At 36.4% G+C, this 17139-nt stretch overlaps 1 protein-coding gene across 4 annotated transcripts in view; it reads right to left on the bottom strand.

Moving 5' to 3' along the window:
- Positions 1-17139, bottom strand: part of SPICE1 (spindle and centriole associated protein 1) — a 67233-nt gene that overhangs the window by 23685 nt on the left and 26409 nt on the right. For all 4 annotated transcript variants that reach the window (XM_033211268.1, XM_033211270.1, XM_033211269.1 and 1 more), the window contains 5 exons: positions 16874-16992; positions 3577-3716; positions 3243-3380; positions 2621-2886; positions 137-268 (listed from right to left, as the gene is read on the bottom strand). In XM_033211268.1, the coding sequence (XP_033067159.1) occupies positions 137-268; positions 2621-2886; positions 3243-3380; positions 3577-3716; positions 16874-16992 (795 nt within the window). The remainder of the gene's footprint in view (positions 1-136; positions 269-2620; positions 2887-3242; positions 3381-3576; positions 3717-16873; positions 16993-17139) is intronic.

The following is a 17139-nucleotide window of genomic DNA, read 5'->3' as shown; positions in this document are numbered from 1 at the left end:
CCACTGATGATAATAATGACTGATAAGTAATCACATCAACACAGTTAAACCAAAAGCAACTCTAAGAGAATCCAGTACATGTTTAAAGATATTTTATACCACTGAACACACAAAAATTGGGATCTCATCTGAGTACCTGTGTAGCAGCATTTTCTTCTCTAAGACGAAGAATTTCAGCTGTCAGAGCATCAATGAGCTCTCGATGATCACCTAATACTTGCTCCAGTTGTTGCCTTGTCTCTACTTCTTTACGTAGCTGGATCTCACTCTACAAAAAAATATCAAATAAACTTCCACCAATAGCCTCACATGTTGAAAACTAAAAGTTTGCACTCAAAGCTGGCAAAGAAGATATTTACAAAGAAGCATATATTATGTGACAGTAATGACAAAGATTTTTATTAAAAGGTTTATTATATTTAATTAAAGAAAATGTGCTGCTTTATCCTCTTCCCTTCTTTAAATAGAATAAAATGAACAAAATGTTACATAAAATTAAGTAACTACATTTTTTGTAAAAAGAAAGTAGAGGGATATACATATACATATTGTTTGAATATACACTGACCATCTCTAGAAAGATACACTGGTATCTGGTAATAATAGTTGGCTATAAGTAAGCAAACATGCTAGCTGGAAGTTAGTGATGAGAGTTAGTACAATCTACTATATCTCTGAATTTCATAACGTGACCGTATCACCAATTCAAAAATTAAACTTGTTAAAATATAATTTAAAATAAATGACAACTTTAAATGGTTTAACTTTGTAAAACAAGTGATTAGCTTAAAAGTACATGCTTCTGGCCGGGTGCGGTGGCTCACGCCTGTAATCCCAGCACTTTGGGAGGCCAAGGCGGGCAGATCACGAGGTCAAGAGATTGAGACCATCCTGGCCAACATGGTGAAACCTCGTCTCCACTAAAAATACAAAAATTAACTGGGCATAATGGCGCACGCCTATAGTCCCAGATACTCAGGAGGCTGAGGCAGGAGAATCTCTTGAACCTGGGAGGCGGAGGTTGCAGTAAGCCAAGATCATGCCATTGCACTCCAGCCTGGCAACAGAGCGAGACTCTATCTCAAAAAAAAAAAAAACAAAGTACATGCTTCTAAGCCTGCAATACTTTCCAAGAGCCAAAAGTATACTGCTGAAGATTCCTGAGTTAAGGGTGAAAGAATGTTAAGGTTTTAATAGGTCTGACAATACAACGAATCTTTAATTAAAAAGTTAATTTTAGGGTCAGGTGTGGATGCTCACGCCTGTAATACCAACACATTGGGAGGCCGAGGTGGGCAGATTGCTTTGAGTTCAGGAGTTCGAGACCAGTCTGGGCAACATAATGAGACTCTATCTCTACAAAAAAATACAAAAATTAGCTAGGTATGGTGGCATGCACCTGTGGTCCCAGCTACTTGGGAGACTGAGGCTGGAAAACCACTTAAACTCGGGAGGTGGAGGTTGCAGTGAGCCGAGATCATGCCACTACTGCACTCCAGCCTGGGCAACAGAGTGAGACCCTGTCTCAAAAAAAAAAAAAAAGAGAATTCAGTTTTAAGAAGACAGTTATAGAGAAATTGAAACATCTGTATTAAGTTGGTAAATCTGTCTTATTAAATAATAAAGTTTCCTTAAACATTTTTGTCATATTTGTATAACAGGCTTAAGTACATAACAGTTTAAATAGATTTTCAAAGATGAAACACATAGCTAACTCTAATTCTGTGGCATTCTGTGGATGATTATTTGAAATCAAATTAAACAAACAATTCTTTCTTTGTTTGTTTGTTTGCTTTTTGAGACAGAGTCTCGCTCTGCCGCCCAGGCTGGAGTGCAGTGGCATGATCTCGGCTCACTGAAACCTCCGCCCCCTGGGTAAAAGTAATTCTCCTGCCTCAGCCTCCCCAGAAGCTGGGATTACAGGCACCCACCACCATGCCCAGCTAATTTTTGTATTTTTAGTACAGACAGGGTTTCACCATGTTGAGGCCAGGCTGGTCTTAAACTCCTGACCGCAGGCAATAAACCCACCTCGGCCTCCCAAAGGGCTGGGATTACAGGCATGAGCCACTGCGCCCAGCCAAACAAACAATTCTTGCTTTTTTTATAAATTATTTTTACAACAATAAAACATCTCCCACTTAAGACACTGAAGCCATACATGAGTTTCCAGACATAAAGGGAACATGAAGAATTCTCCCACGTATCAAGTCTACTGATTATAGGCAATGCCACTGTCCAAACTGAACATGGGAGTAGGAAGCAGAGAATAGCAATAGAATGCAGATACAGGTAACAGTTCTATTTAATCTACAACTGTCAAACAGTAATATTTAATATTAGCACAAGATATAATTATATTAATGGCAGATTTACGCTACTAATTATAATTTGCTAAAGCTCTTATTAAAATTAAAATCACTTATCTAAGCATGTACCAACTAACGACAGAAAAGATTTAAAGGATAAGCCTTTATTGCAGATAATCTAAAATTGAGGTATTTTAAACAAAGCTATTCAAATGGACTGTACTTTATTTGGAGGTTGCAATAAATGGAGAGGAAAAAAAACTCGTGAATTTCTGTCTGAAGAGAAGATTCTAATAACCTAATGTTCTTACCTCTTTAAGGTACCGAACCAGGCGACAGAGGGAGCTCACCAATGACAAAGTGAAGCCTGTAAGACCCTGACTGCTCTGCAGTCCCTTGACCTCGCGACCTGTCCACCGCTCATATTCTTCCATTTCGTGTTCCACTTCATGTATCATGTGTTTGAGGACATCCAGGTTGGAATTAGTCCTATTTGGTAAGTCTGCAGAGGTTGTGCTACCTGATAACATGTTTTTCTTCGGCTTGGAAAGAGCGTGCAAATTCGGTTTTCTTTTCACTGATAATGAGAGAAGTCATTCTATTTTAAGACCACGAAAAATTATGACCAGAAAACTACTAGAAAAACTTTTGACTATTGTTCACAATTTATAAAAGGCTTTCATAGATGATATCACCATTTCTCTCATAAAAATTAAACAGTTTAAACCAGATTTACACTAGCTATAATGAATGCACTAGAACCACTGTTCCAGAGTTACAAGCAGTAGGAGATATTTCTTAGCTACCATTCAACAAACTCTTAGTTGGAACCATGTGGATGAGATTAAGAGAAAAAACACTGACTAAGAGATTAAGACAGCTGTATCAAGTTACATGTTTAATAATTCATCTTTGTAAATTAAGGGACTGAACCTTTATTTAAGAGCTGATTTTGCTTCCTTGAGTTCAGCACGTGTCCCACAACATAGCTTGAGTCTAGAGTCTCAGTAGATTCTTCAGGCTGAAGCCTGGTTTGGAGTCTCTTGACAGCACTGGTAGCATTCAGAGCAGCTAAAAGGAAGAACATTTCCAGAAGTATCTCAAGTGAACAAACTTCTTAAGAAAGTATTTCAACTGACAGATCCATCAGTATTTTAGTCAATTAGGCTAAGGCAGTCAAAACTCTAACATTCCTTTACAAATTACTGCATTCAAGAATGAACCTAATAAAGCAGGCAACTAGAAATAATGCAAACGAGAAACAAACCTCTTTGTTCCCCTAATGAAAGAGCAGGTGATGGTGTTCCTGGAGGAGTTACTTGTGACTGGGTTGCTATTTTCTGCTGAATATCAGTCCACAACTTACTAATTAACTCAGAATTCTCTTCTGTGAGTTGCTGGAGAAACCTATAAATTACAGGACAATAAGCTACATTAGAATTATAATATAAATTAACATAATCTAAATATAAATTAAATGATAGCAGGCATTTAATTTATATTATCTATATTATTATAAATTAATTTAATTGTAATTTATATTTATATAATTATAATTTAATTATATATAAATATGCATATAGATTTGATTATAATTTAATTATAACTTATACTTTAATTATATAATCAATTATAGTTATATATTTATATAACTAATTATATATCATTATATATATATAAATGTTATATAATGATATATAATTTAATTTATAATTTAATTATATAAATTGATTATATAATTTAATTATTTTATTATATAAATAAATTATATTTACATTATTTAAATTATATTATTTAATTATATGTATATTATACTAATTTATATAAAAATAGGTGTCATCATTTAAACTGTCCAAATAGTTACATGTTTGATTTGAAGGAGCTTTTAGTAATTCATAGTCAAAGAAAAAACACTATTCACTTTAACTGATAAGACAGGAAGATAGCAAAAATGCCTATCACCTCAGTGTTAGAAAGAATCATTCCACCTGCCTCCCAGTTTCCTACCTACCTTGGTCCCTAACATAGGCATGTTTGCCCTTTCTGCAGTTTCGTGGTATGGCTCCATCCTCCTCTCTCTTTCTCTGGAGTAAAGTAATTAAGCATATATGGCTCAGCCCCTTTTGGTTGCTCTGTCCTACAAAGGAGCCTGTCCACAGAGCAGCCAGTCTCTGCCCATCAATGAAGTAAATTGACCACAGCATACTCTGTCCCTGTGTGTCAGGGAGGGGCTAGATAGAGTGAGAAGAGGCGCTGCAGTTTAGGGGTAATTACAAGCACACTGGTTACAGAGCTAAGCATTATGCTATAAACATTTTTATCACTGATAAGGTTGATATTTTAAGTTTCAACTGTCTGATTCATTTGTCTATTTCTCAAAATGCTGAAGGTACAGCCTATCTTCTTCTGGAGGCTTAGTATAAAAGCAAGAACAAAGAGATAAATGGGGGGGGAAACTTTAAGCAAAAGGAACCAGGACTTGATGTTTTGAGAAGTTTTCAGCCTGTCCAAATTGCAAAAGATTAGTAAAGTCGCTGTTAGGAAAGCATACTCTGGAGAGAAGGGCAAGAGTGTGGCTGAATAACCTTTTGCTAGTTCTGACTAAAGCATGTGATTCATGGGTCCTCCCAATGATCTCAGAGGAAGCTAACAATAAAGATGGGATTATCCAGGAAAGATCTGTCTATGGAATAGATGACCATGACATACACAAGAACAAGATCTTTTGAGAATGTTATACCAACAGAAATACCGCTAGCTTGAATTGAAAGACACAAAGGCAGGATGAAATGAAGGAAGGGTGCTATACTCCAAAAATTCTACAGACTACCTTTCTCAGCCTCTGGTAACCATCATTCTACTCTCTATCTTCCTAAGTTCAATTGCTTTAATTTTCAGCTCCCACAAGTAAGTAAGAACATGTGGCCAGAGCTGCAGATCCATAGGCACAGAGGCCAAAGCCAGAGCCACAGGTACAGGGCAGAGCCATGGATCCAGAAGGATAAAGATTCAAGTCACAGATCATTAGTCCTAATAGTATTTGCCCTGCTGAATTTCAAAGTTGCTTGGAACTGCTGATATCTTTCTTCCTTGATTTTCCCTCATAAAATGGAAATGTCTATAACTTTCATCCTATGTCTGTCCCATCATGGTATTTTGAAAGCAGACAACTTGCTTACTAGTTTCATAGGACCACAAATGGAGAATTTTGCACCAGGATGGATTCTTTTTTTTTTTTTTTTGTTGTTGTTGTTGTTGTTGAGACGGAGTTTCGCTCTGTCGCCCAGGCTGGAGTGCAGTGGCCGGATCTCAGCTCACTGCAAGCTCCGCCTCCCGGGTTTACGCCATTCTCCTGCCTCAGCCTCCTGAGTAGCTGGGACTACAGGCGCCCGCCACCTCGCCCGGCTAGTTTTCTGTATTTTTTTTTAGTAGAGACGGGGTTTCACCGTGTTAGCCAGGGTGGTCTTGATCTCTGACCTCGTGATCCGCCCGTCTCGGCCTCCCAAAGTGCTGGATTACAGGCTTGAGCCACCGCGCCCGGCCGCACCAGGATGGATTCTATCCAGTCCTCCCATAACTGATTTAGATGATGAGATTTGGGACTTTTGAGCTAATGATATTTAGCTGAGATTTTGAACTTGAAATGAAGCTGAAAATTGAAGGATATTGGGATCAATCTTTGGGGACCACTGGAAGGACCATGGTAGGCTAAACAATAATGCCTGAAGATATTCCATGTCCTAAACCGCGGAACCTGTCACTATTACCTTATATGGCAAAAAGGGGGTGGGGGAAGCCTCTTCAGATACAATTTAGAATCTTGAGATGGGGAGATTATCTTGGGTAGGCCCTAAATGCAATCACGTATATTCTTTTTTTTAAATTTTTTCTTATTTCATGTTTATTCTTATAAGAAACAGACAGAGGAAGATCTTTGACACCCACACAGAGGAGATAATGTGAAGACAGAGGCAGAGATTGGGGTGCTGCAGCCACAATTTCAGAAGCTGGAAGAAGCAAGGAGCAAATTGTCTTCCAGAGCAGCTTCTCACACTGGAGGGAATGTGGCCCTACTGATATCTTGAGCTTGGCCTAGTGAAACTGATTTTGGATTTATGGCCTCCAGAACTGGAAAGAAATCAATTTCTGTTGTTTTAAGCCACCAAACTTCTGGGATATTTAATATACTTAATTGTAGCTATAAGACAAAAACAAAAATGGGATACACATGGAAGCATAGTATGTAAATACTTCATGTTCTGTCAAAGCAAAATATATAACTAAACATGGGGAGAAGGATAGAGAGAAAATAATGGAAAGAATAGGAACATAGAAAAACTCACTTATTATACAGGCAATAGGTAGAAATTAAAACAAAAAAAAATTTTAACTGACATACCTGACAATGATATGTAAAAAAAGAAAACAAGATTAAAGGCTCTGTAAAAGGTATATATACAAAGGTAACCACCAGAACAAAATTACAAACTTCCTAAATACCAAAAGAAATTTTTTAAAAGAACAGAGAAGAAACATCACATAGAAGATGTAGTTGTAGTACAATAAACAGTACTATAAAATAATGTGATGAAGTTAACATCAAACATACCAGGAAGTGTTATAAGCTTACTTCAATTAAAAGAAGAATATTTTCAAATTATCTAACAAGTCAAGACTGAAGTCTACATTGTATACAACAGACATACTTAATACGAAATAATTCCAGAAGGCTAAATACATTAAAGATCTAAAATACAGAAAGCTAAATGTAAAAAGCCAAGATAAGCCAGGAAATTGGAAACAAGAAAAAAGTAGAGGTTTCATTCCTGATATTAGATGAAGTAGAAATGAAGTCAAAAGGATTAAATGTGACAAAGCATACTTTATAATGCTAAAAGTTAAAACTCACAATGAAGATATAACACTTATGTTCCAAAAAACATGTACCAAAAAACATAATAATCACTTTTATAAGAAAGGAAGTATTTAACACCGAACAATGAAATATATTTAAACATAAAATGCAAAGAGAATAGAAACATACTAGTAGTAGGAGACTTTAATACACCATTCTCAGAAGAAAATAGTGGCAAAAATAAATAAGGATACAAAAGTATTAAACAACATAAGCAATGAGGTAGATCTATGGATATACCTTTAGAACTTTATACTTTGTTAGAGTATATACCTTCTTCTCAGGCACATACATGGAACATTTGTAAAAATTTGATCATATATTAGGTCACAAAGAAAACATCATTAAGAGGCCGAGGCGGGCGGATCACGAGGTCAGGAGATCGAGACCATCCTGCCTAAACGGTGAAACCCCGTCTCTACTAAAAATGCAGAAAATTAGCCGGGCGTGGCGGCAGTCGCCTGTAGTCCCAGCTACTCGGGAGGCTGAGGCAGGAGAATGGCATGAATCCAGGAGGTGGAGCCTGCAGTGAGCCGAGATCACGCCACTGCACTCCAGCCTGGGCTACTGAGCGAGACTCCATCTCAAAAAAAAAAAAAACAAAAAAAAGAAAACATCATTAAGTTCCACAGGTGGAAATATTACAAATCACACTCTGAATGTAATGTAATAAAACTAGAAAAACAAAGAGACTCTGGAAATTTTTTTAAATCTTCTATTAGATAATTCTTAGGTAAACATGAAAATATAAACTGAAATTACCTCATTCCTAAAGTAACAAAACACTACATACCAGAATGTATGGTACACATTTATAGTAGTGATCAGAGTAGAATTCAGAGCCCTAAACATGTTTATCAATTAAAAATAAAAGAATGAAAATTAATGTATTAAATTCTCAACTAGGGTTACTAGAAAAACAAAGTAAACCAAAACAATGCATATGGAAGGAAATAAAGATAAAAGCAAAAATTGATGAGGAAGAAATCAGAAAACTAGACCTCTAACTGATAAGTTAAAAATGTTAGTTCTTTGAAAAATTCATTAAATAGGCAAACCACTAAATAACCTAATTTTAAGAAAGAGAACAAACCAAAACAAATGATTGAGGAGAACAAGTAAGCACTGAAACAAAATTTTTTTAGAAGTATAGAGATTATTGGTATATCTCTATAGAAATACACTGATTAACCTAGATGAAATGGAAAATTTCCTAAGAAAATATAACTTACAAAAATTGGCTTGAGAAGAAATAGAAGCTTAAATAAACAAGCAAATTTGTTTATTTGGCACTTCCCCACAAAAAAAAAAGAAAAAAAAAAAAGCACCATGCACATACACAAAAAGCTATCAGCCTCAAAAAACAGATAGTCTCAGTGCTATATAAATTGTTCCAGGACTTAAAAAGTTAGAAAAATCTTCCAGATGGTTCTTATGAAATCAAGTATCCCATTGTTACCTCAATCTGATAAGGGCTGCAGACACAAAAAAACTACAGAGAATATCATTTATGAATTTTAACACAAGAATACTAAATAAAATATTAACAAACAACCTCCAATACTCCATTAATGAAAATAACACATTATGGCCAACTAGAATTTATTGCAGAAATGCAAGGACACTGCAATATTAGGAAACTCATAAAATAATGTACCATATTAAGAGACATAAGCAAAAAACTCATATGATTATACATACCAAAAGTCTGATAAAATTAACACTTATTACTGATTAAAATAAAACAATCAAGAAAACAAGAATTGATTGGTATTTCCTTAGCATTGTTTAAAAAAAAAAATGTATCTGGGTATGGTGGTTGCATGCCTATAGTCCCAGCTACTAAGGCTGAAGTAGGCTGAGGTGAGAGGCTGAGGTGAAAGGATCACCTGAGCTGTGATCATGCCACTGTACTACAGTCAGGGTGACAGAGTGGGACCCTGTCTCAAAAAAGACTAAAAATAACAATGATTTTAAAATTTTAAAGAAAAAAAGAAAGAAAAAAGACCTCAGTACTAAAGCCAGTACCTTACTTAAAAGGAAACAATAAAAGCATTTTCATACAATCAGAAACAAGGCAAGGATCCCCACTATCTCCATTATTATTGAACACTGGCCTATAACTAATAAAACATACAAAAGAAACCAATTAGAGGTGAAAGACTTAGAAAACAAGGAAAACAATGTCTATTTGCAGATGAAATGACAGTCAACCTAGAAACCCCTAGAAAATCAGCGCTAAAACTAATTCAACCAAGATTCAATAAAGTAGCCGAATATCAAGGCAACACACGGACATCAGTAGCTTTCATAAAAACAAAGAATAACTAGTTAGGAGGTATGATGGAAAATAAAATTCCACTTAATAGAATAACAAAAGCCCCAAAATACTTAGGAATAAACTCAATAAGAAATAAGCAAAATCTATATGAGAGAAATGTTAAGACACTGCTGAAAAACAGAAAAGTCGACTTTTTTCCTAGTTTTATTATTATTATTATTATTATTTTACTTTAAGTTCTGGGGTATATGTGCAGAACATGAGTTTTGTTACATAGGTATACACATCCCATAGTGGTTTGCTGCACCCATCAACCTGTCGCGTACATTAGGTATTTACTTCTCCTAATGCTATCCTCCCCTAGCCTCCAATCCTCCAACAGGCCCCGGTGTGTGATGTTCCCCTCCTGGTGTCCATATGTTCTCATTGTTCAATTCCCACTTATGAGTGAGAACACACAGTGTTTGGTTTTCTGTTCTTATGTTAGTTTGCTGAGAATGATGGTTTCCAGCTTCATCCATGTCCCTGCAACGGACATGAACTCATCTTTTTTATGGCTGCACTGTATTCCATGGTATGTATATGCCACATTTTCTTTATTCAGTCTATCATTGATAGACATATGGGTTGGTTCCAAGTCTTTGCTATTGTGAATAGTGATGCAATAAACATATGTGTGCATGTTTCTGGATAGTAGAATGATTTACAATCCTTTGGGTATATACCCAGTAATGGGATTGCTGGGTCAAATGGTATTTCTAGTTCTAGATCTTTGAGGAATCGCCACACTGTCTTCCACAATGGTTGAACTAATTTACACTCCCACCAACAGTGTAAAAGCATTCCTATTTCTCCACATCCTCTCTAGCATCTGTTATTTCCTGACTTTTTAATGATTGCCATTCTAACTAGCGTGAAATGGTATCTCATTGTGGTTTTGATTTGCATTTCTCTGATGACCAGTGATGAGCTTTTTTTCATATGTTTGTTGGCTACATAAATGTCTTCTTTTGAGAAATGTCTGTTCATATCCTCCACCCACTTTTTGATAGGGCTGTTTTTTTCTTGTAAACATGTTCAAGTTCCTTGTAAATTCTGGATATTAGACCTTTGTCAGATGGGTAGATTGCAAAAATTTTCTCCCTCTCTGGAGATTGCCTGTTTACTCTGATGATAGTTTCTTTTGCTGTGTGGAAGCTCTTTAGTTTAATTAGATCCCCTTTGTCAATGCTGGCTTTTGTTGCCATTGCTTTTGGTGTTTCAGACATGAAGCCTTTGCACATGCCTATGTCCTGAATGGTATTACCTAGGTTTTCCTCTAGGATTTTTATGGTTTTAGGTAATACATTTAACTCTTTAATCCATATTGGGTCAATTTTTGTATAAGATGGAAGAGATCCAGTTTCAGTTTTCTGCATATGGCTGGCCAGTTTTCCCAACACCATTTATTAAATAGGGAATCCTTTCCCTATTGCTTGTTTGTCTCGGGTTGGTCAAAGGTCAGATGGTTGTAGATGTGTGGTGTATTTCTGAGGCCTCTGTTCTGTTCCATTGGTCTATATATGTGTTTTGGTACCAGTACCATGCTGTTTTGGTTACTGTAGCCTTGTAGTATAGTTTGAAGTCAGGTAGCATGATACCTCCAGCTTTGTTCTTTTTGCTTAGGATTTTCTTGGCTATGCAGGCTCTTTTTTGGCTCCATATGAAGTTTAAAGTAGTTTTTTCTAATTCTGTGAAGAAAGTCAATGGTAGCTTGATGGGGATAGCATTAAATCCATAAATTACTTTGGGCAGTATGGCGATTTTCATGATATTGATTCTTCCTATCCATGAGCATGGAATACTTTTCCATTTGTTTGTTTCCTCTCGTATTTCCTTAAGCAGTGGTTTGTAGTTCTCCTTAAAGAGGTCCTTATCCCTTGTAAGTTGTATTCCTAGGTATTTTATTCTCTTAGTAGCAATTGTGAATGGGAGTTCACTCATGATTTGGCTCCCTGTTTGTCTGTTATTGGTGTACAGGAATGCTTGTGACTTTTGCACATTGATTTTGTATCCTGAGACTTTGCTGAAGTTGCTTATCAGCTTAAGGAGATTTGGGGCTAAGACGATGGGTTTTCTAAATATACAATCATGTCATCCACAAACAGAGACAATTTGACTTCCTCTTTTCCTATTTGAATGCCCTTTATTTCTTTCTCTTGCCTAACTGTCCTGGCCAGAACTTCCAATACTATGTTGAATAGGAGTGGTGAGAGAGGGCATTCTTGCCTTTTGCCTTGCCTATCCAGTATTCTATTGGCTGTGGGTTTGACACAAATAGCTCTTATTATTTTGAGATATTTTCCAATGATACCTAGTTTATTGAGAGTTTTTAGCATGAAGGGGTTTTGAATTTTGTCAAAGGCCTTTTCTGCATGTATTGAGATAATCATGTGGTTTTTGTCTTTGGTTCTGTTTATATGCTGGATTACATTTATTGATTTGCATATGTTGAACCAGCCTTGCATCCCAGGGATGAAGCCAACTTGATTGTGGTGGATAAGCTTTTTGATGTGCTGCTGGATTCCATTTGCCAGTATTTTTTTTGAGAATTTTTGCATCAATGTTCATCAGGGATATTGGCCTGAAATTTTCTTTTTTTGTTATGTCTCTGCCAGGCTTTGGTATCAGGATGATGTTGGCCTCATAAAATGAGTTAGGGAGGATTCTCTCTTTTTCTATTGTTTGGAATAGTTTCAGAAGGAGTGGTACCAGCTTCTCTTTGTACCTCTGTAGAATTCAGCTGTGAATCCGCCTGGTCCTGGACTTTTTTTGGTTGGTAGGCTATTAATTACTGCCTCAATTTCAGAACTTGTTATTGGTCTATTCAGGGATTCGATTTCTTCCTGGTTTAGACTTGGGAAGGTGTATATGTCCAGGAATTTATCTATTTCTTCTAGATTTTCTAGTTTATATGCATAGTTTATTGCATATTCTCTGATGGTAGTTTGTATTTCTGTGGGATCAGTGGTGATATTCCTTTTATCATTTTTTTATTGTGTATATTTGATTCTTCTCTCTTTTCTTCTTTATTAGTCTGGCTACCAGTCTATTTTGTTGATCTTTTCAAAACACCAATTGCTGGATTCACTGATTTTTTTGAAGGGCTTTTCATGTCTCTATCTCCTTCAGTTCTGCTCTGATTTTAGTTATTTCTTGTCTTCTGCTAACTTTTGAATTTGTTTGCTCTTGCTTCTCTAGTTCTTTTAATTGTGATGTTAGGATGTCGATTTTAGATCTTTCCTGCTTTCTCTTGTGGGCATTTAGTGCTATAAATTTCCCTCTACACACTGCTTTAAATGTGTCCCAGAGATTCTGGTATGATGTGTCATTGTTCTCACTGGTTTCAAAGAACATCTTTAGTTCTGCCTTCATTTAGTTATGTACCCAGTAGTCATTCGGGAGCAGGTTGTTCAGTTTTCATGTAGTTGTGCAGTTTTGAGTGAGTTTCTTAATCCTGATTTCTAATTTGATTGCACTGTGGTCTGAGAGACTGTTTGTTATGATTTCCGTTCTTTTGCATTTGCTGAGGAGTGCTTTACTTCCAATTATGTGGTCAATTTTAGAATAAGTGCAATGAAGTAAGAGAACAATGTATATTCTGTTGATTTGGGGTGGAGAGTTCTATAGATGTCTATTAAGTCTGCTTGGTCCAGAGTTGAGTTCAAGTCCTGAATATCCTTGTTAATTTTCTGTCTCATTGATCTGTCTAATATTGACCATGAGGTGTTAAAGTCTCCCCTACCCAAGGGAGGCCATGAGGGACTGAGCCTAAGGAAACTTGCACTCTGGCCCACATACTGCACTTTTCCCACCGTCTTCCCAACCCGCAGACCAAGAGATTCCCTCCAATGCCCACCCCAGCAGGGTCCTGGGTTTCAAGCACAAAACTGGGGGGCCATTTGGGCAGACACCGAACTAGCTGCAGGAGTGTTTTTTTTGTTTGTTTGTTTATTTTTTCCATACCCCAGTGGCGCCTAGAATGCCAGCGAGACAGAACTGTTCACTCCCCTGGAAAGGGGGCTGAAGCCAGGGAGCCAAGTGGTCTGGCTCAGCGGATCCCACCCCCATGGAGCCCAGCAAACTAAGATCCACTGGCTTGAAATTCTTGCTGCCAGCACAGCAGCAATCTGAGATGGACTTGGGACGCTTGAGCTTGGTGGGGGAAGGGGAGTCCACCATTGCTGAGGCTTGAGTAGGTGGTTTTACACTCACAGTGTAAACAAAGCCACCAGGAAGTTTAAACTGGGTGGAGCCCACTGCAGCTCAGCAAGGCCGCTGCGGCCAGACTGCCACGATTTCTCCTCAATGGGCAGGACATGTCTGAAAAAAAGGTAGCAGCCCCAGTCAAGGACTTAAAAATAAAACCCCCATCTCCCTGGGACAGAGTACCTGGGGGAAGGGGCAGCTGTGGGCTCAGCTTCAGCAGACTTAAATGTCTATGCCCGACGGCTCTAAAGAAAGCAGCGGACCTTTTAACAAATGGAGAAATATACTATGTTCTTGGATAGCAAAATTCAATGTCATAAAGATGCCAGTTCTCTCTAGTTAATTTAATAATAAAACATGGAATACTATGCAGCCATAAAAAGGAATGAAATCATGTCTTTTGCAGGGACATGGATGGAGCTGGATGCCATTAGCCTCAGCAAACTAATGCAGGAACAGAAAGACAAAAACACCACATGTCCCGCTTTTAAGTGGGAGCCAAACAATGCAGTCTCTAATAAAAATACAAAGTTAGCCAGGCCTGGTGGCGCATGCCTGTAATCCAGTTACTTGGGAGGCTGAGGCAGGAGAATCACTTGAACCTGGGATGCGGAGGTTGCAGTGAGTCAAGACGGTGACACTGCACTCCAGCCTGGGCAACAGAATGAGACTCCATCTCAAAAAATGAAAAATAAAATAAAATACTGAAAATAACCTAAATTACCATATATATGAGAATGGTCAAATAAACTACGGTACATTCACACAATTTAGTACTATGCAACTGTTTCATTTTATTATAAAAATGAAGAAAAAATATATCTGTAAACTTATAAACAGCTATGGGGAGATTTCCAGGATATATTATTAAGTGGTAAAAGCCAATATAGATGGATATGTTAATTACCCCAACCTGATCACTATACATTATATGTATCAAAACATCTATGTACCCCATGAATATGCACAGTTATTGTCAATTAAAATAAAGTAAAATAAAAGCAAATATAGTACATTACCTTTTATATAAGAAGAGAAAATAAGGATATATATATTTATCTGCTTACATTTACAAAAAGAAACACAGAAAGAATAAATTTAAAAACTAAGGAAACTGATTACCTACAAGGGTAAGTGTAGACAGGAACTAGTTAGAAGGGATAGGGGATGGTGACACTACCCTAAAAACAGCTTTTTGTATAATTTTGTCAAAAAGAGAGGTAAAAACCTAAAATTGAATACAAATAGAAACAAATGAACCTAATTATATTTCACATAATACAATAACCTTTTAGAAATTTGCAAACAATCTTCAACTCTACTTAGCAGGTTATTTTCGCATTAGTATGGGCGCAGCAATTCCAAAACTACTTTCTATGTATTGCAGGATTGAATATGAATACATATACTTGTGTAATGTTTGGAGACATGCTGCTCAGTGTTAAAGAAGAGTGATACAAATATGGAATAAGAGAGGACCAAGATAAAACCAATAGTGTTAAATTGGACTTGGAAGTATCACTGTAAATTCATGATTTATAGCTAAATAGACAGAAAACTAGATACTAATATAGATATGTTCATATACATATGACAATAGGTATATATATGTATGTGTGGATATATATGTATCTGTTGGTCTAAAAACAATAACTGCCAAGTACAATAAACACATCTAATACTTAGAGCTTGGTTTCTAAACACACTTCTTTAATAAAATGAGTTAAGGATTCTTGAAGAAATGGTTGATTCCGGAGAAGAGAAAGTACAATAAGAGCTATGTTGTGCCAGAAATTAAATGTTAAAGAAGATATGCTAAAAGGACACCGGAATTACTTGAAGAAGCTCCCAAGTATGTGACAAATAAACATCAAAATAAATAAAAGAAAAAACAGTATAATCCATTGAAGGAACATGGCAGACATCACTGTAACCAAACAATGAAAGTGAACAGCACCAATAATTAAACCAAGGTATCACTGCCTCTTGATATTATGCACTGAGGACTTAGCATCACTTTAGGGGTATTCCTGCTCAAAATGCGTAAGTAAGCTGAGTCTAATAATGAAGAAATTATAAGACAAAGTCAAGTTAGAGGGAATTCTGTAAAATAACTGCCCTGTACTTCTTCAAAACTATAAAAATGTCATAAAAGGCAAAGATTAGATTTTAGAAGATTCCAGGTTTTTTTTTTAAATGAAAAGACATGAAAACTAAATATAATAAGTGATTACGATTAGTTCTTTAATCATCCAAAAAAACAAAATAAATATTATTGGGACAACTGGAGAAATCGAAATAAGGTCTATGGATTAGATAATAGTGTTAAATCTATGTAATTTCCTGATTGTGATCATTGTACTGTGATTTTATCTGAATGAATGCTCTTTTTCTTGGGAACCACACACTGAAGTATTTAGGGATAAAGGAACACGAAGCATGCAACTTACTTCCAAATAGTTCTTTAAAAATGTGTGTTAGTCAACTGCAAAAATATGGAACCAACCTAAGTGCCCAACAACCAATGAGTGGATAAAGAAAATGTGGTATAGACACACCATGGAATACTGCTCAGCCACACATACACACACCACACAAATAATAATAATAATGTATTTTGCAGCAGTTTGGTTGGAGCTGGAGACCATTATTCCAAGAGAAGTAACTGAGGAATGGAAAACCAAATACCACGTGTTCTTACTTGCTAAGGAGCTAAGCTATGGGTATACAAAGGCATAGAGAGTGATATAACAGACTTTGGAGACTCAGAAGGCGGAGGGTGGAAGGTAGGTGGGGGATAAAAAAACTACATATTGGGTACAATGTGTATTACTCAGGTGATGATGGGTGCACATGTACATGCATGCATGTGTGTGCATACTCAGAAAAGGAGATAAAATGATAAAAGAAATGTGGAAAATGTTAATAATTGATGAATCTGAGTAAAGAGTATATAAAACCTTTTTATATTATCCCAGCAAATTATTTTGAAATATCAAAATAAACAAATTTTTAAATAAAAATAAACTTCCATTTAATAAAAAACGATGCAATAAGCAAACATTGACATGGCCATGGAAAAAAGCTACGAGTTGTAGTATTTATGCCATATACACATACCTGTCAGTATTTGTGTTAGACTGAGAGTTTAGAGAGTTATCCAACTCATTCTCATTCTCACTTTCTCCTGACTGGCTATTAATAGTTCCTTCTTCTTCACCATCTACATCATTCAGAGCCTGTCTCAACACAACAATAAAAATAGCACAAGTTGATTAGATATATACTCAAACTTTCTTTTCTTTTTTTCTGTCATAACAGAAGAGAGGTCCCTCCTCCTAAGCCTTCCACATGTTGTAGAACACAAATCCTCTCACATCCTACCA

Source organism: Trachypithecus francoisi, unplaced genomic scaffold (genome assembly GCF_009764315.1).
Source record: "Trachypithecus francoisi isolate TF-2019V2 unplaced genomic scaffold, Tfra_2.0 Lachesis_group0, whole genome shotgun sequence".
Lineage (NCBI taxonomy): Eukaryota > Metazoa > Chordata > Mammalia > Primates > Cercopithecidae > Trachypithecus > Trachypithecus francoisi.
The sequence above is the reverse complement of the archived record's forward strand: the minus strand, read 5'-3'. Positions and strand labels throughout refer to the sequence as shown.